Source organism: Zerene cesonia, unplaced genomic scaffold, assembly GCF_012273895.1.
Source record: "Zerene cesonia ecotype Mississippi unplaced genomic scaffold, Zerene_cesonia_1.1 Zces_u006, whole genome shotgun sequence".
Lineage (NCBI taxonomy): Eukaryota > Metazoa > Arthropoda > Insecta > Lepidoptera > Pieridae > Zerene > Zerene cesonia.
Window position 1 is genome coordinate 771,874 of NW_024045136.1, and position 19,259 is coordinate 791,132.

The following is a 19,259-nucleotide window of genomic DNA, read 5'->3' on the forward strand; positions in this document are numbered from 1 at the left end:
TATTATTTATCGTTCTTATAGGTAATGTTTTAAACACCTTTCGTCTTAATATTTTTGGCCTTTAAGACGGCGAATTAAAAGTTTGATGTACATAATGTTTACATTTCTAATCCTCCCCCCCCTCCCTGATACAGGAGATAGAAGAGCGCTGCTCCGCGCTGGTGGAAGAGAGGGCGCGGCTGCACGCCGCGTGGGCGGCGCGGCAGGTGGCGCTGGACCAGCTGATCGACTGGCACTGCTTCCTGCGCGACGCCAAGCAGCTGCACGACCTGTGCGCCGCGCAGGAGGCCGCGCTCGGTGAGTGCGCAGCTGCACAGTGGCATAGCAATGCACAGCTGTACAATGGAATAGGAGTGCACAGCTGCACTTTGGGTACAGGAGAGCACAGGTGCACAGTGCCATTGGAGGGCACAGTTTGCACGATGGCATGTGAGTGCACAGCTGCATAATGGCACAGGAGGGCACAGCACAACGAACGCAGGCGTTTTGCCTTAAAAAAGGAGACAAAGTTAAACCACTCCAGTTTCATGTAGCTCCAAAAGTAACCTAACCGATACGTGGGCCTAATAGAATCAATGGATTAAATGGATGGTCTCCTTGAATTAGGTCTAGCATAATCAAAATCTATATAAAAAAGCCTAACATAGACAATATTCGCTTCGCAAGTTGCGTATGTCATCCTGTTAAATGATTTTTTATTTATTTCTTGTCACTTGGTCCATAAGGGTAGCGTCCCATCCCATCTCAACTTTTCTTAATGTGATTAAATTTAAAAATTTGTAGTTCAATTTTTCACTCATAATTACATAATAGATCCTATGCAGAGTCATCTGTTCTAGCAACACTTTAAATCCAAAACATTTAGGTTCCCCTAAAAGCACTGCCTATCCAATACACAAATCTACTTGTCGGAAGAATCTAAATGTACAGAATATTAAAACAGTAATGATTCCCTCAGGTACGGAAATATCGCCGACGCTCAGTGTTGAGGAAGTAGACAATTTGCTGAAAAAGCACGAAGCATTCGAGAAACTTCTCGCGACACAGGTATGAGTTTATCACTATTTAACTAGCTATTCGCCCCGTCTTTGTCCGTGGTACATATATAGCTAGTCACTCAGTAGAATTACAGTTTTCTAAAGGTGAAAGAATCTTTTATACCAATCCAGTAGTAGTAATATGAACAAATTATAAAAATACTTATACAAATCTTTGCTCTTTATTACACAAATCCCACTGTAAGGAAATTTTAAAAAAGATATCATTAATAATCGACCATAGATTCAGATTTAGACCAAACTATATGATACCATAAATAAAAATCTATTGCTACGCATAATAAAGTAGTGTTTTCAACGTAATCAACACATAAACTTTGAATGCAATCGAAAAATTTCCGTTAACTGGATTTTTAGTTTTATAATTAAATTATTTTTTGCTAAACTGTCACATACCCAGTCCGAATATAAGAAGTCAGATTATTGTACTAATATAATAAAAGCAAAAGTTATGTAAGTATGGATGTCTGTTACTTTTTCACGCGAATAGCTTATCATATCTGTATGAAATTTGGTATAGAGATAGATTATAGGCTGGATTAGCACATAGACTACTCTCTAGGTACCACGCGAGTGACGCCGCGGGTTACAGCTACTAATTTTCACAAATCTGTTGGCTCATTTACATATAATTCTCTTCTGTAACAGGATGAGAAGTTATCCACCCTCAACAGTCACGGCGATAAGCTGCTGCAGCAGAACCACGTGGAGAGCCAGCGGATCGCTGACGAGCTGCGAGCCATCAACGAGAGGAGGAAGAAGGTATGCTGCACTTCTGTGATAATCCATGCTCTGTGATAGTCTTGTCTGTGTGTTATAAACCGTGAAATGTCCAGAATAATATGTTTTCATGATTACGTAATGATAATGCTAATTAAATATTTGAATGGTTGTCCGGTTGAGTCGGTTTTGATGAAATGAAATGAATTTATTTGTCAAAATTGTGGTAACAAAGTTTTATAAAAAAATAAAAAAAAAAACGAATTTCTTATGTTGATTCTTTTATTTGTTTATTTTTTTTTTAATGCTGGTTCCTTCCGTATATATCCATTTGAATTAGGTGAAATTGCTGTTTAGTTTCTTGTTATTTTTTTTATAGTATCTTTCATCATCTTCACATATAACAGTGGTGAAACGTTGCGAGCAGTTATCGCTGCGAGCGCGTGCGCAATTCAATTTTTTTTTCAAATAGGCCCAAATTTGAGCATAAAATATATAACCTCTTATTCTCTTCTTATCTTATTGTATTGCACCACCAGATTAATTTTTATCCTCACTTCCGGGTCGTCTGGGAGAGGTCACTTATAGCGAAAAGACCGCCTTCTGTACATTTTAATTTAACTATTGTCACTAATAATTGTAGTTTATGTTGTACAATAAAGAATTTTTCATTAATTCATTGAACCTCTATACACATCGGCAGCTGTACGCAACGGCCGGCGAGCGGCGCGGGCGGCTGGTGCGCGCGCGCGCGCGGGCGCAGTTCAGCCGCGACGCGGGCGAGGCGCGCGGCTGGCTCGCCGACAAGCTGGCCATGCTCAATGCGCAACACGGTGAGTTCCACGCTTTGCGTTCGAAATGGGATATTTGGGAAAGTTTTTTTTTTTATATCCCATTTGGGCACACGCAATAAACTTTTATGTGAATACATTTTTTTTTTTAATTTTACTTTTCAGTTTTTATTTGTTTTTTTTTTTTTAAATCACTTTTTGTTGTGTCTTGTGTTCTGTGTGTGTTGAAATAAATATATTCTTTCTTTATTTCTTTTTGTGTTTCACGGATTTTAGTTGGATAAAAAGTATAAATGTACTGAAATCTTCAAAAAAGTAATAATAGACTACTTTTATGATATTTTTGTTGATTATGTAAATTAAATATAATGTTTTATTTGATTGTTCTTTAATGTTGAATTGTTATACAAACTCAGCAAATGTTAATGTATATTAAATACCATGAATAACTAGCATATTTTCTTTATTTTTGTTAATCGTCTCATTAATATTCCTTCAACATGTGCATATTTTTCATATAAATTTTCTGGACTAAATTTCGTTCCTTGCCACTCTTAGGCGAGGGCACAAGCCTCGAGGACAAGATGAAGCGCCTCCAGAAACACCAGGCGTTCACCGCCGAGCTGGCCGCGAACAGAGCTCGCCTCCAGGAAGTGGAGGAGCTGGCTGCCCAGCTGGGCCCCGAGAAGGAGGTGGTCCAAGAGTTGCAACAGCTGCGCGAGGACTGGAAGAGGCTGGAGACCGCTGCCGAGGAGACTGGTGAGTTCTGGAGAAGGGGATGGGAGAGATTGGATAACTTTTAACTTTCCCATTTTTATTTTTTTTTTTAATTTATTCATTCTTAACAATTGCTATAATCTAGAAGATTATGTCAATAAGCCTTTATAATAAGAAAAAGTGTGAACTAACTAAAAAAACTCTTATACTGCATGACGTTGATGTCATGTTATGTTTAAGATTTTTTTTTTTTTGGTGTGTGATAGGAAATTTTTGTCATTTGATCGTATTTAAGAATATGGAATGGTAAAACGCAAAAGGAATAATTAGGGAGCCAGTATTAATGCACATCGTATTGTGTACAGGTCGTGGTCTGGAAGAGGCGCAGGATATCCTGGAGTTCAATCAACATCTGGACAAAATCGAGGCCTGGATCAGGGACAAGGAAATGATGGTGAGAATAAATCAATACTTGTTTTTATATTATTTTATCCCTAATTGTATCCATTCCGTCAACATAGGAAGACTTTGACTGACTGGATAGACAGTCCGAGGTTTTCTCTTCTTCTCCGTTTCTGTAAAATGGGGAGTCTTTCAAGAATTTCATTCAAATTGCTTCAGTCGTTTAGGTGTGATCTTTATCACAGGCAGATAGAATTTTTTCTTTTATAATATTCGTCGGCATACTGGTTTCAAATACATATATATTTATTTTAGTGTGATAACTTTATATTTAACGTGTAGGGCCTATTATCTGTGGTTGAAATATACTGTATCAGTGTAAAATCGCTTAAGAAGCGCGAGAGAAGCTGGGTCCAGTGCCCTGAGGCCCGCTTTAATGTATCTTAAAAAAATTGAAAATAAATACACATTTTTGGGAATATTTATTATTTTTGTTGGAATATTTGAGTATATATAAATTCATTTATATGTCTTCACGTCAGCGGGCTCTATTATAAAGAAATACAGAAATTAAGATTTAAAAATATATATATTTAATCCCCCCCCCTCCCCTTACGCCAGGTGCAAGCCAACGAGGTGGGCCGCGACTACGAGCACTGCAGCGCGCTGCTGCGCAAGCTGGACGACCTGGACAGCGACATGCAGGTGGACGACAAGCACGTGCGCAACGTGTGCGCGCTCGCCGACCGCCTGCTGCGCCAGGTCTGTGCGCCGGACTGCAACTTTTCTATTTATTTATTAATATTCAATACGGATGTAAATTTTGTAAATCTCGTTGAGTATTCATGCTAACCTTTAGAAATAGGTCGCTATTTTATTAAAATTGAAAAATATCCAACAAAGAATACGGATGAAAATATTGCTTTGCTTACCGAGTAAGCATGACTTTCGGTACCTTTAATCAGAAGAAATTACACCCTATTATAATTTACGAGTCAAGTATTTTAGAGATTTATTATTAGAACAATTTGGTGTGTTACATTAATAAAAACATTGAAATAAAATTATAATATTAAAAATTGAACTTTTGCCTACAGACTCCTTTGGACTTTTTTGCACAATTCTAGGTAATATGAACTATAAAGAATAAATAAATAAATAAATAAATAAATAAAATAAAATATATTAAAGATTCTATTCAAATTCCTTATATTCTCGGGGTAGTCTGAAAGAGATTTTCATTTTAGCGATCTATACGTTTTAAATATGTGTGTACCTTCTGTTGTGTATAAGTAATCATTGTTATTTTATTTCACTTCAAATTCTTGTTTCTTCAGAATGTGTTCCGATTGTTTGTGATTTGGATTTTTATATCTCCATCCTTTTAATAATCGATACTTAAAATAGTATTTTTGCAATTTCTTTGGAGGTAAATTCACAATATCGGTTGTGGACACTGAAAATCAATGCTGGACTGGCTGGTTGTGTTGTATATGGCTCAGTTTGTATCCCCAATCGGCTACCACACATCTTAGATCTTTAAATATATATATATGCTCGTGCGCGTGCGTCGTGTTTTATTTTTATTTGTTTACTAGCTGCGCCCCGCGGTTTCACCCGCGTAAGTCCGTATCCCGTAGGAATATCGGGGTAAAATGTTGCCTATATGTTATTCCAGTTGTCCAGCTGTCTACGTAACAAATTTCATTGCAATCGGTTTTGTGGTTTTTGCGTGAAAGAACAACAAACACACACACACATCCTTACAAACTTTCGCGTTTATAATATTAGTAGGATTTGTCTACCTATCCATAACATCAGCGTCCATGACGTAGGGACCGTCACAACAAGCGGGCGCGGTGCAGGCGCGGCGGGACGCCTGCCTCTCCAAGTGGCAGGCGCTCAGCGGAGCCCTACAACGCTACAAGGACAGGTTGTCCAACGCGCTGCAACTGCATTCGTTCAATAGGTATGGTGTTTTTTTTTTAATTTTTCACTTTTCTTTCTATGATAAACTAGCTTTCGCCCGTGTCGTCGCTTGCGTTAAAATCAGAGCAGTTTAATAGATGTTGTTGTACCTATAAAACTTACTCTTGAATCACGCTATCTATTAAAAAAAAGGCCCATCAAAATACGTTGTGTAGTTTTCAAGATTTAAGTATATATACATACGGACAGACGTGAGAAGCGACTTTGCTTTTTATAATTATGTAATGTGTTATTTCTTTTTTCATATAGAACTTATTGAAATTGGACTTCCTTGGCCTTGGCTGATTACTAAATTGAGAATGGAGGGCTTTGGCCAGATTTGTATACCTTAATTTCATGATTAAGATCATTTTTGTGTGAGATTTAAAAAATATTTAATATCTATTCCCATACTGGTTTCTCCCGTAGACGACTTAAAATTCACCAACAGGAATTTATTAATATATTGCATTAATGAATATAATATGATAATCCACGGATTGTTATCGTTTATAAACCACAGGTCAGTTCTTTGGCATTATTGTTATGTACATGTTACATATTATGTAGAACTAAAATGTAAAATTTTATCTTATTTTAAAAGAGCAACTACAGAGTTTCTTCCCGACTCTTCTCTGTGGAAACTGCTTTCCGGACCGGTGGTAAATGTTAAAAACTGTATAAAATGACGATTCGAAAGTGCTATAAGAAGTGTAATGGAATAAATAAATGTTGTTGTTGTTGAGTTTGAGTTATTTAAACCCGCTAACAACCTGCACAGGGACGTGGAGGACACGTCGGAGCGGATAGCCAAGAAGGCCGCCCTGTTCAGCAGCAGCGAGCGGGGCCGCGAGCTGCAGGCGGCGCACGAGCTGAAGCGGCGCCACCGGGCCAGGGCCGCGGAGGCCTCCGCCATCGGCGACAAGATACACGCGCTGCGGACACAGGGCACCGCGCTCGCTGAGAGGTGAGAGAGAGAGAGAGAGAGAGAGAGTGGACGCAAAGGATCTGAGAGTTTTCTGGTATATAAAAGAATGCTTTTTCTTGTAGCTAATATGAATGAGGTGAGGTACAAGTAGATTCATAATTAAACAAATCTTGATATTTAGAAATTAAAAACTTTTTAACGGTTTTTTAAGCGCGATGTATTCATTATATCACGGGGGACTCGTGACCACGCTCGCTGTAAAATGTTCGAAACGTCGGGTTAATAACATAATGAATAAATCGCCTTTAAAATCCGTTAAAAAGTTTTTAATTTCCAAATATCAAGATTTGTTTAATGTGTTTGTCCACGATGGACTGCTAAACTACTCAACCGATTTCAATCAAATTTACACAACATGTGCAGTTTATTCAACTTAAAAGAAAATATAGTTTATATTACTTCAATTATTATAAATGTCTACCCGGGCGGTGCCGGGGCGTCCAGCTAGTGAAATAAGTATAAACACATTTATTGACATAAAATCATCAAGTATAATTCTTAAATGATCCACTAACTATCGGTAGTTGAGAACTACCGAACTAGTTGTGTTGCGGTTGTGGGTGGCTTCTCCTTTTTCATTTATTTATTTATTTTCCTGTTAATATTATAATCTAATTTAACATTTTCTTCCAGCCAACCAGAGCACGCGGCTGAAATAGAAGAGAGCCTACGCGGACTGGACGAGGCGTGGGACAAGTTGAAGGAGTTGGGAGAAAAGAGAAGCGCTCTACTCGACGAGGCTATCGCGGAGCACAAGTTCGACGAGAGTCTTAAGGTGAGTGTATGAATGAATAAATGAATGGATGAATGAATGGATGATTGAATGAATCAATGAATAGATGAATGAATGGATGAATGAATGAATTATAAAGCGGTTAATACGAATTTTAATACAGGTTACTCGGTAACCTAGCAAAGATATCGGTCTTGAGCCTTAATTGTTCGATACCTATTTGTATTGCTACAGCGATGTACTTAGCTATAAGGTTAGGTTAAGTGTTTGATTTGATAAATAATTTGAATTTGAATACAGTTAGTTCTTTTTTTTAACGCACCTATATTAGTTACATCTGTTTGTTTGTAGCAGACATTTTAGGATCTTGATCTACTTCAAACGGACAGATTTAATTCCAACTCTGCACACTTATCAAGGATCGGTGATAATACAATAACTTTCGGAGTTTAGCTTATTTTCCTGATAAGGATCGCCAGGATTAAATAAATTTACTTACGTTTAGAGTATATAACAGTATAACAGTGGAAGCGATTTACTCGATTTTATAATAAAAGCGCGATGATTTTTTGTTATTTTTAGTATATTATTTTTAATGTAATAAATTTAGCAACACCTGTACATTTCTCGTGTTTAAAAAAGATTTAATTCTAACGCTGTACATTATTTACAGGAACTGGAGTTGTGGGTGTCGGAAACTGTCAAACGCATGTCGGGGGCGGAGCCCGAGAGCGTCGCGCACGCCGAAGCCCTACTTGAAATGCATAATGAGAGAAAGGTAAGGAAATTAGCCTCTAATAAAGTTATTTTTAAGCAGTTATTCGGGCTTTATTACAATTTACTGTTACTGATTAGAATGGTTGTTATCTAAAAGCAAAATGTTGTAATTAAACCATTTATAACATGAGAGCGGCTGCACAGATTTTAATGCATTTGAGTTCGTTTGATGTGTCCGCTTCTATTTGGACAATAACTTTTACAAATTTGAAAATCTTACAAAAAAAAGAGCGAAAAGCTAGTAAATAATACTTTTACTAATGTTAATGGGTTTATTAGGTTTTGGGCGTAAAACTTCCTGATCGCGTTCCAAATAGAACGCTTCGGTCATAAATACATATAGTTTATATAGACCATAAAGGTGATGACCTGGAATCGAACTGGGTTGACCATACCTTCCGGATGTCCGAAGAGTTGTGGGCGAAAATTACCACTATTTGGATCCCTACCAGGGTAAAAGACTGTGGCAGGCGCAGAATCAGGTGGAGGGGCGATATGGAATTACTGTGAGGATCGGAGCAAAATTTCTCACATTACGCAGACGTGGACTGAGGGAAGAGGCCATTGCCCAGAGTAGCAATGAATATTAATGTCTATTTGATTTTCAGGCGGAAATAGACGGCCGTCAGAAGGCGATCGCGTCACTGCAGAAGGAGGCGGAACAGTCGAATGTGCCGGAGAAGATCAAGAGAGTGGAGAAGCTCTCCTCCAGTCTGGACCAGGCGTGGCTGCAGAGGAAGAACTATTTGACACAGGTCCGTATGGGGGTTTTATTATAAACGGGTTTTTCATTATCTCTATATATATAAAATTCTCGTGTCACACATTGTTAGTTACTATACCCCTCTGAAACGGCTGGACCGATTCTCATAAAAATTTTGTGTGCATATCGGATAGGTCTGAGAATCGGCTGACATCTGTTTTTCACATCACACACCCTAAATGATAAGAATAAGGCAGAACAGCGTTTGCTGGGACAGCTAGTATATATGTATTCGGACTTAATTCAAACTTTGTACCATATCCAGGATCGATAACAATAGGATATTTTCATTGGGATTATCTTATTATCCTGGGATTGCCGTATAAGTCCTAGAGAGGCAATGTATTTGATGCTGTTTTTTTTACTGAACTCATTTATTTTTCTATGTATCACAGATATTATTATTAATACAATTCTTATACAGGCTCACGAACTGCAAGTGCTGAACGAGCAAGCTCGCTTGGTCGAGGACTGGCTCGCGGCGAAGGAGGCGTTCCTAAACAATGACGATCTCGGTGAAAATCTGGATGGTGAGTGGCAACTGTTGTATGGATCGCATGCCGGTCCACGTGGCGAATACTCTTACGTAATATTTATATGATATCTAATGTATGGTTTTCAAACAGCAAATAAATGAATTAATGAAATCTGATACAAAATATCTTAGTAACTCTTGCTTGACTTTGCGAGGTTCCTACCTTTTTGTATGTTGTTCTTACCTTACTAATAATGTCGAATGGATATACATATAAAAATGAATTTATTTTTTTGGGTGTCAAAGTATTTCTTTTATTATATAAATTTTATATGTATTAAACTGACGTTACGACCTAAATTGAAGTGAATTCTCACTAGACTGTATTTTTTTATTTTGGTTTATTTACACGATATGTCTGTGTGTGTAAAGATAGTAAATAACAAATCCAATTTATTGCTTTTCCACAGCCGTCGAGACACTCATCCGCAAACACATAGAATTCGCGAAACTCCTTGACTCTCAAATGGGTCGAGTCGAAGAGCTGGAGAAGTTCGGTGGCAGTCTACTGAGCAAGCAGCACCAGGACGCGGAGTATATAGAGACGAGGATAAGGGCTGTTCGAGCGAGGGCGGACAAGCTGAGGGTAGGTGGAGAAAATGTCGAGAAAATTAGTTTGTATGTGGGTCAAGGGCTGCAGAAATTTATCGGTAGTCTGCTGAACGAGCCACACCAGGATTCGGAGTATATAGTGACGAGGATAAGGGCGGTTCGGGCGAGGGCTACCTGTGCCGTGCGGTTCTTCCCCCGTAGTACCTGATGTTATATAGCCTAAAGCTTTCCACAATAATGGGCTGTCTAAAACTGAAAGAATTTTTCAAATAAAGTGTTCAGCTTTATAATTTACTATATATATAGACTATAGATGGTGATGATTAATTAATTGATTTTTTTTCAGGAGAGTTGCAGTAGCCGCGGCAACAAGCTGGAGCAGTCGAAGCAACTGCACCAGTTCCTGCGCGACCTGACGCACGAGCGCGAGTGGATCGAGCTGAAGATGCAGATCGCGAACGACCACAGCTATCGGTGAGTGAATGAATGGGTAAACACCTTGTGCTCTGGCTCGCTATAGTTTTTTTTTTATGTAATAGCGGGCAACTGAGCTGGTGGTTCGCCTGATGGTAAGCGATCACCACCGCCCATGAACATTCACAGAGGCTTAGACCTCTGAGAATGCGCTGCCCGCTTTTAAGGAATAAGGGATAAGGAAAGGATTGATAACTAGAAAGAAGGAATGGACTAGGAAGGGCTAGCAGAAGGAAATAGGCCTCCGGCTCCCCCACTCACCGTACGAAACACAATTGCAAGCTACTATTTCACGCCGGGTTTTCTGTGGGGGTGTGGTACTTCCCCGGTGCGAGCTATTTATAAGTTGGGGCTGTCAAATTATATACTAAATAGAAGTAGCTCCATCTTGCCATCTGGCGAAATCGTGGTCAAGCACTGCCCTTTTGTAAATAAAAGGGGGATTTAAGGGGAACGGTAATAAAATAGGGAAAAGATTGACGAATAGAAAGAAGCAATGAACAGGGAGAGGTGAGGAATACAAAACGGGCCTCGGCTCCATCACTCACTGTACGAAGTCCTATTTCACGTCGATTTTCTGTGGTACGTCTCCGGTGCGAACTGGTCCAATTCGTGCCGAAGCGTGCTCGACTCCCACATAGAAAAAAAATCTTTTATATGTTCTACGGTATAGGTGAATAACGAACAATAATTTAAAACTGTCTCACTAATTTTTTCTAATTTCCTGTCCATCTGTTATTAAAAGAATATCACATGTCTATCCAACAGGGAGCTATCGAATCTCCAATCGAAAATGGAGAAGCAATCGGCGTTCGAATCGGAGTTGGCGGCGAACAAACGCCGCATCGACGACGTCGCCGCAACCGGCGAGAAACTGATCGGTGTGTATACTGTTTTTTAGTTTTGGAAACATCTAGAACAGTTTGGGTTTAGGTCACGCTCATTCTAGTGAGGATGTTTTTGATTAGCTTAACCTGTATCTTTCTTATGTAACCGACACTTTTTGACTCGATATTGACTGTGAATGGAAAAAAAGGAAAAACAATAAGTTATCATTATAAAAAGATCATGCCGGCAAATATGTACTAAAAGGCGTGCTTATTGCTCAAGAGCAATCTCTTCCAGGCAACCTTTTTGTAAAGGATTATTTAACGTGTACGCGATGGCACAAAGCAATAACTAATATATTATTAACGTAGTGCAATCAATACAACAGCATTAACAAATACAATACAACTAATCCAAATATGTATACACATATATAAAAAATATAGATAAAACATACATATAAGGATATACATACAAATAATAATAATACTAAACTTTGTATACTTATCAGGGATCGGTGACATTGCAATAATTGAATGAGTTTATCTTATCCTGATTAGGATTGCCAGGATCAAATTAATTATTTATTTACGCTTTGAATAAGTGAGAATGAGAAAATTTTTGTAGAATCTATCATTGAGGCGTGTTTTTCAATGTTTTTTAAACTTTACATTTAATTTCCAATCAATGTTATTCGCCCATATAATTAGTACGTGGAACTGAATTATAACTAAATTTTACGCGAAAATATTTTTTTTTCATTTATTACCTAACTAAGCAAAGTAGATAGTTAAACCAGAACTCAAAACACTACGTTAACACTTCCTACCAATATTATAAACGCGAAACTTTGTAGGTGTGGATGGAGGGATGGATGTTTTACATGTAAAAAGTATTGAATGAATTTTAATGATACTACAATAATACAGCTTTTACAACCGAATAAGACATGAGCTATATCAATGTTCTCTATTGCCCGTCGATTCGTCCGCAGGTGAAACCATGCGCAGCTAGTTAAAAAATAAAAATAAATAGGTCATGGATGTTATCTCAATGGTTATATTTTTGCTTTCAGAGTCGAACCATTACGCGTCGCAAGAGATCGCGAGGCACGTCGAGGACCTGGAGAATCTGTGGACGGAATTACAGGTATCTTATAACATACAGCTGTTTTAAAATATGTATTGTAAATTTTTTTAAGTGACTAAAAAGGTCAGAAAAATTAAGGTTTTTTTATGTGCCACCAGGCGTAAGTTTTACAGAGTAGCCTAATTTTGTTATAATTTTTTTTTTTTTTATTCTATGAAGTTGGCTCGTAAATGGTAATCTCACCCTTAGGGGGTTAGGAGTAATTTATCGATTACTCACATATAAGCTAAAAGTGATTTAAGAATTTAATAATCGAAATGAAATTAAAAACGTGTATTATTATTTACGTTTTAAATTTTTTCGATTGATTTATTTTTTCTTCAAATTATCAGAATTACTCCGAATTGATTGGCTTTTTAATAAATAAAAAAATCAGTAAAATAGGTTCACCTATCCGATGTTTCAGAGGTAACATACCCAAAAAAAAAATACAATAAAACTAAGAACCTCCTACCTTTTTTTTGGAAACGTATAATAATAACCGTGCCCCCCCTCCCACAGCACGCGGCGAAGCTCCGCCGCGAGCGTTTACAAGAGGCGTACCAGGCGCGCGTGTTCCTGCGCGGGCTGGACGACTTCGCCGCGTGGCTGGACGACGTCGAGACGCAGCTGCTCAGCGAGGACCACGGTACGTACGGGGTTACCAAACATTTGAGAACCCGAGGTGTGATGTAGATACACAGTTTGTGGATAAATGGAACGTAAACTCGAGATCTCACATACATACGCACCGCGCGCGCGTGTACGTGCACGTATAGTAGCAGACTTTATTTATTTTTGTTTTTTTTTTTAATTGGATTAAGGTTTTTTTTTCTTATAAGAGTGTTCGAATCACTAAGTTGTTTTCGAAAGAGACCATTGAAGAACCCCTATATGTGATGTAGATATATACATACGCACCGCGCGGGCAATTACTCCAGTTGTCCAGCTATCTACGCATTACTCCAAATTTCATTGCAATCGGTTCAGCAGCTTAAAGTGCGTGAAAGAGCAACAAACATACACACATACATATGCATCCATCCTCACAAACTTTCGAATTGATAATATTAGTAGAATGATTATTACAACTACATTTTAAATATAACTATAATTGTTTATTCTTTATTTAAACATATTTTTTCGAATACCAGGCAAAGACCTATCCTCGGTCTGTGCATTGCTCAAAAAGCACACGCGGCTCGAGCAAGCCGTCACGAGCAAGTCGGAAGTTGCGACACAACTGGCCGACACCGCCACTCATCTCGCTGACACTGGCCACTTCATGTCGCAGGAGATATTGGATAAGACGGAGCAGGCTGTTAAACGGTAATCTTTTTATAAGAACTAGCTTCCGCCCGCGGCTTTGGCCGCGTGATATTAAGTCATTTACTAATTAGTGGCTGTCTATGCCTGATTTATCCCAAGGGAGCATTTCATCGGGATAAAAAGTATCCTATCACCAGCCAAAGCCAGCTCATACTCCGTCTGTATACCAAATTTCATGAAAATCTATTCAGTGGTTTCAGCGTGATTGACGGACAAACATCCCAACAAACAAACTTTCACATTTGTAATATAATGAGATAATTGTATAGAATAAAAGTTGCAATATGATTCGCCGACATTCTATTGTCTATCAGGCACTGGCCAATTCATGTCGCAAGAAATATTGTATAAGACCAGGTACGCAATTAAAAAGTACTATTTTTTATATAAAATAATGGTAGAAAATAAAAAGTTTCTATATGATTTCCCGTCTCGCTTGTTTATCTATTTGTTTGTTTGTTTGTCCTCCTTTTACGCAGCACGGAAGCGATTTTATGGTATGTTTTTGTGTCTAAAGATAGTCTCCCTACTATTGAGCTGATATACTCTACTCTTTACGGAGGTGAAACATCTCAATTCCATTGGAATTTTCTTCGACTACGCGGGCGAAACCGGGCGGAGAACTAGTACAATATTAAGTATGAAACTAACGAACATTTCAAAATTCAAAATTCAAATTTGATCCCCAGCTACCGTCAACTCCAAGAGCCCATACAGATTCGACGCGACAACTTGGAAGACGCCGCCCTGTTGCACCGCTGGGAGAGGGACGCCGACGAAGAATTGCATTGGTATGTTATTAACCGACTTTGATTAAAGGGGGGTGTTGGTCTGAGAAGGGTTTTTGAGAAACGTATGAATGATGTATATGGCGAAACAGGCGAAAACTCTTTTTGATGCACTTTTGAGAAATTAAATTAATTATTGGATTGTAATTTTTAATCGATTTGTTTACTCTGGATCAGTGAACAATAATTTTGTGAGTTTTCTTATCCTGATGAGGATCGCCGGGATTAAATTATTTCCCTATGTATACTCTGTATAAGAGCAGATAATTTACTTGACGCTATTATGGGGTATATAAAGGGTGTTTAGAGTATATTTATTATTATTATCTGTTAATATAACGCTGGTGTATATTCTTCATAAGCTATTTTTAATAGACATCTCAATTTGAAGTCGGCAATCCATTTGTAGAGGCGTTAAGGTCTGAAATCGACCTTAAACTTCCCCAAATTTTCATGGGTGGTAGCGCTCACCATCAGGCAACCCACCAGCTCAATTGTCCAATATGATATAAAAAAGGGGACATTAATTACTCCACTTATTAACTACCACAGGCTAAAGGAACGCGAAGGGGCCGTGCGCTCGGAAGAGATGGGGGCCACTCTGCCGGAGGCTCAGGCCTTACTCAAAAAGCATTCGGCGCTTGAAGCTGAGATTATTGCGCGGTGAGTGGATTTATGTAGAGAAGAAATCGAACTATTAGTCTTAAATAAGTCCTAAGTCCCTGGTGAAAGACGCGCTAGGCGGGACAAAAGAATGTGGTGTACTAGCTGCGCCCCGCGGTTTCACCCGCGTAAGTCCGTATCCCGTAGGAATATCGGGATAAAAAGTTGCCTATATGTTATTCCAGTTGTCCAGCTGTCTACGTACCAAATTTCTTTGCTATCGGTTCAGTAGTTTTTGCGTGAAAGAGCAACAAACACACACACATCCTTACAAACTTTCGCATTTATAATATTGGATTGGATATTACTGTATAATTGGAATAACATAGAGGCAACTTTTTATCCCGATATTCCTATGGGATACGGGCTTACGCGGGTGAAACCGCGGGTGCAGCTAGTGTGTCATAAATAAATGAAATTTATTATTTATACTCTCTATTCAATTTCACTGTAGAACCCGGTCACAATTAATTTATGATTTTGGCGCCATAATCTGGACGAACTAAGGGGATGCAGGTGTGGAGAGGGTGGAAACTCCCACACCGAAGATGAATGATGTTATAAATGTGACTGCAGTATATACTTTATTTTTAATGTTTCGTTTTAAAACGGACGTTTGCTGGACTGCTCTATTTTCGTTTATCCTAAGAAGTGGGCCAATTCATCGAGACTTATGTACCTTTATAGGTAAAACTATAAATAAAATGACGAATTTTATATATTTTATACAGAAATTCTATCGTCATATTTAAATAGAGAATAGCTCTTTTTCGTCACAATTTCAAATTTAAATATCGAACGTGCTTTCTTCCAGCGAATCGACGATAAACGCGGTGTGCAGTCGCGCCCTGGCGCTCGCCCGGCGCGGACACTTCGCGGGCGGCGCGCTCGAAGCGAGCTCGAGGGACCTGAAGAACTCGCTGAAGAACCTTCTGGAAGCGGCCGCTTTGAGGTCCACCGCGCTTAAAGAGAGGGTGCACTCGTTGCAGGTACGTTGAAAATACGTAGACATGTTAGTCTTTCACACGGAAACTACTCAACGGATTTTGATGATACTTGACAGTGGAGTAGCTCATGTACCAGAATTACATATGAGCTATGGAAATACATGCTTTTTTCAACGGGTTCGTCCGTGGGTGAAGTCGCAAGGTTCGGCTAGTAAAAATATAGATATATACGTTTATATAGGTAATGAAACTAATTATACCGAAAACTTATAAAAATGTGTAATGGTGTAAGCATAAGAGATCACACGTAGCGGACTGTCATGAGTTTTATTAAAGTAAAAAAATTCAGTAACGCTTAAATAAAAATTACACCACTCAAGCTAACCTATGTCATATCTTTCAGCTGCTATCAGAGATGTGGGAGGCGGAAGCGTGGCTGGCGGAGAGGAAGAGCGCCCTCTCCGGGGGAGACACGGGAAGGGATGAGGAGTCGGTGCTCGGGCTGGTGAGGAGGCTGGAGGCGCAGCAGAGGGAGCTGGCTGCGTTCCTGCCCTCCGTCACTCGATTGGAGAAGGCCGCTCAGGTGAGGGAAGTGGAGAGGATTCAAGATTATGTCGCGTATTTATTGCAAACTATGTAGCTGGAAAATTGGGAACGCTCCTGGGAAATTGCCAAATACTGCAGCATGTGGATGCAACATTGTTGCCTAAAATTTAAGTTTACACTGGAGTGATTGTACGTTTTAAGTTCTATTTAGACTGACATCTTCGTAGACTGAACAGTAGATTAATTTAGTCTGATAGGTTTTGAAATTTAATAGAACTTAGATGGACTTTTAATTAGCTAAACTTAAACTGACATATCTTGAACTCACCAGAACTTATACTTCTGAGTGGTTGATTTAAAAAAAAAACTTTAAAATCAATACTGCCCATACATTTAAGTGACTCGCTTCCATTTTTTTCATCCTATTATCCTAATTTAAATCGCCAATTAAATAAATTTCTCACGTTTACTCTGTAAAAGAGCAAGTGAGACAATTCAGTTCTTTCTATTATTTAAATGTGTTTTTTTTTATGTTTTTTAAACTATATCATAATTATATTTTTACTTAACACGTTATTCAGGAACGCGTGAACGAAGACGACGTCGTCAAGAAGAAGATGGAAGAGCTGAAGGAGATGTGCGAAGAGATCAAACTGCTCTCCGCCAAGCGGCAGCAGCGGCTGCAGCAGAGCTTGAAGTACTTCAAGTGAGTTATTCGTAATCGGTCTAGTATTTTTTTTTTTTTTTTGTTAAAAATACTCATTCATCATCATCATCATCAATCCATGTTCTCATTGCTGGGACATACACCGCTTACGAGGGTTCAAGCCATAATTCGCCACGCTGGCCAAGTGCGGGTTGGCAGATGTCGCACGTCGTTGAACTTTTGATTCTCGGACATGCCGGTTTCCTCACGATGTTTTGCTTCACCGTTTTAAGCAGTGGTGATGTTATCCAAACGATTTATCGATTTTAAATCTGAGGTCCTCACCATTGAGCCACCACTGCTTCTGTAAAATTTATATTAGTATACTAAAAATATAACTCAGCAAGATAGAGCTCTCTCTATAAAGAATTGTGATATTTTTTTATTAAATAAAAAAATCTAAGTCTATATATAATATATGAATAGATAAAACAATTGTCGCCATCTCCGCAGGTTCGTACAAGAATGCGAGGAGGTTCAGGAGTGGATCGGCGAGCAGATGACGGTGGCGGCCAGCGAGGAGTACGGCCTGGACGTGGAGCACGTGGACACGCTGCAGCAGGCCTTCGACAACTTCCTTCAGCAGCTGAACGGCAAGTGTATTTTGTTAATGAACTAGCTCTCCGCCCGCGGTTTCGCTCGCATAATTAAGGAAAAGATAGATGGAGTCGAAAAGACGGTAGACGGAGTTTATCCACATACGAAGAAGCGCAGCCGGAGCGAGTAGCTAGTATAAAATTAAATTAGTACATATTAAATTTTGAAAACTTGAGACTCGTGAATGGTATTTAACTACGAGACTTGTAAAACGTATTTTATAGGGTTCCGTACCTTCGCTGTTCACCTGCCTGTCTGTCTATCTGTCTGTCTATTTGTCTGTTCGTTGGCACGGTCACAAATAAGATGAGTGTCCAATTTATTTGCAGTTGCTCCTTAGCGTATTCGAAGCTTTAGTCTAGCGAGTCCGGACTCTCACTGGACCGATTTTTAAAATGGATATGACTCGCGTTAAAGCAAATACAAAAAGACCATAAGGAACCCTATAGAATTATTTTCAACATAAAGCTTAACCACCTCCAAATTATGAGAAAGAGATCAAATTAAAATGGAAGGCACCAGATTTCAAATAAAAAAACTGAATCATCAAAATCGGTTCACCCAAAACATAGTTCTGAGGTAACAAATACATAAAAAAAATGCAATTGAAGTGTCAGTTATAAATGAATTATAAGAGCTTCATCACATTTATAATGACCCCACAGCAAGCGAAGGTCGCATCGAGGCCGTCTGCGAAGCGGGCACCGCGCTTCTAGAAGAGAACACCCCCGAAGCGGACAGAGTGAAACAGAAGATCGAAGATATACGCGGCCTGTGGGATGACCTGAAGGAACTGGCCGTTGCCCGGCAGGAGGTGGGTTGTTGCAGATTGTTTCGACTGGTGTAGTGTGGTTATGATAGTAGTTATATAGTACACAAACAAACTAATGTGTGAGTATGTCACAAAACACCAATTTGATCGACAAAGTGGCTTTCTACGCGATACGATAAACTTTATCAAAAATAATAGAAAAACACAAAGTTTTGATTCAAAGAGAAAACATTTAAAGTTTTACTTACTATTGATATTCCATTCAAATTTAGAACACAATCCAATTAGAATTTCGTAATTTTGAATATCGAACGTCACAACGAAATTCGTGCATCGTTCTCGCATTCCAATATCAAATTCGAATTCGGAATCCCGCGCGCAGGCGCTGGCGGGCGCGCGGCAGGTGCACGAGTTCGACCGCTCGGCGGAAGAGACGCTCGCGTGGGTCGCCGAGAAGGAGGCCACGCTGCAGCTGCT

The 19,259-nt window shown here is 39.0% G+C and overlaps 1 protein-coding gene across 1 annotated transcript in view; it reads left to right on the forward strand.

Moving 5' to 3' along the window:
• The window catches only part of LOC119838908 (spectrin beta chain, non-erythrocytic 5-like), a 57,365-nt gene that overhangs the window by 17,060 nt on the left and 21,046 nt on the right, over window positions 1-19,259 (forward strand). Inside the window, exons 26-51 of the mRNA XM_038365051.1 lie at window positions 135-297; window positions 959-1,047; window positions 1,707-1,820; window positions 2,482-2,611; window positions 3,128-3,328; window positions 3,652-3,740; window positions 4,310-4,450; window positions 5,524-5,657; window positions 6,438-6,623; window positions 7,278-7,419; window positions 8,051-8,155; window positions 8,763-8,909; window positions 9,342-9,447; window positions 9,863-10,038; window positions 10,351-10,478; window positions 11,247-11,359; window positions 12,382-12,455; window positions 12,957-13,083; window positions 13,589-13,763; window positions 14,453-14,554; window positions 15,104-15,214; window positions 16,029-16,203; window positions 16,565-16,744; window positions 17,289-17,413; window positions 17,867-18,006; window positions 18,676-18,824. Coding sequence (XP_038220979.1) covers window positions 135-297; window positions 959-1,047; window positions 1,707-1,820; window positions 2,482-2,611; window positions 3,128-3,328; window positions 3,652-3,740; window positions 4,310-4,450; window positions 5,524-5,657; window positions 6,438-6,623; window positions 7,278-7,419; window positions 8,051-8,155; window positions 8,763-8,909; window positions 9,342-9,447; window positions 9,863-10,038; window positions 10,351-10,478; window positions 11,247-11,359; window positions 12,382-12,455; window positions 12,957-13,083; window positions 13,589-13,763; window positions 14,453-14,554; window positions 15,104-15,214; window positions 16,029-16,203; window positions 16,565-16,744; window positions 17,289-17,413; window positions 17,867-18,006; window positions 18,676-18,824 — 3,522 coding nt within the window. The remainder of the gene's footprint in view (window positions 1-134; window positions 298-958; window positions 1,048-1,706; window positions 1,821-2,481; window positions 2,612-3,127; window positions 3,329-3,651; window positions 3,741-4,309; window positions 4,451-5,523; window positions 5,658-6,437; window positions 6,624-7,277; window positions 7,420-8,050; window positions 8,156-8,762; window positions 8,910-9,341; window positions 9,448-9,862; window positions 10,039-10,350; window positions 10,479-11,246; window positions 11,360-12,381; window positions 12,456-12,956; window positions 13,084-13,588; window positions 13,764-14,452; window positions 14,555-15,103; window positions 15,215-16,028; window positions 16,204-16,564; window positions 16,745-17,288; window positions 17,414-17,866; window positions 18,007-18,675; window positions 18,825-19,259) is intronic.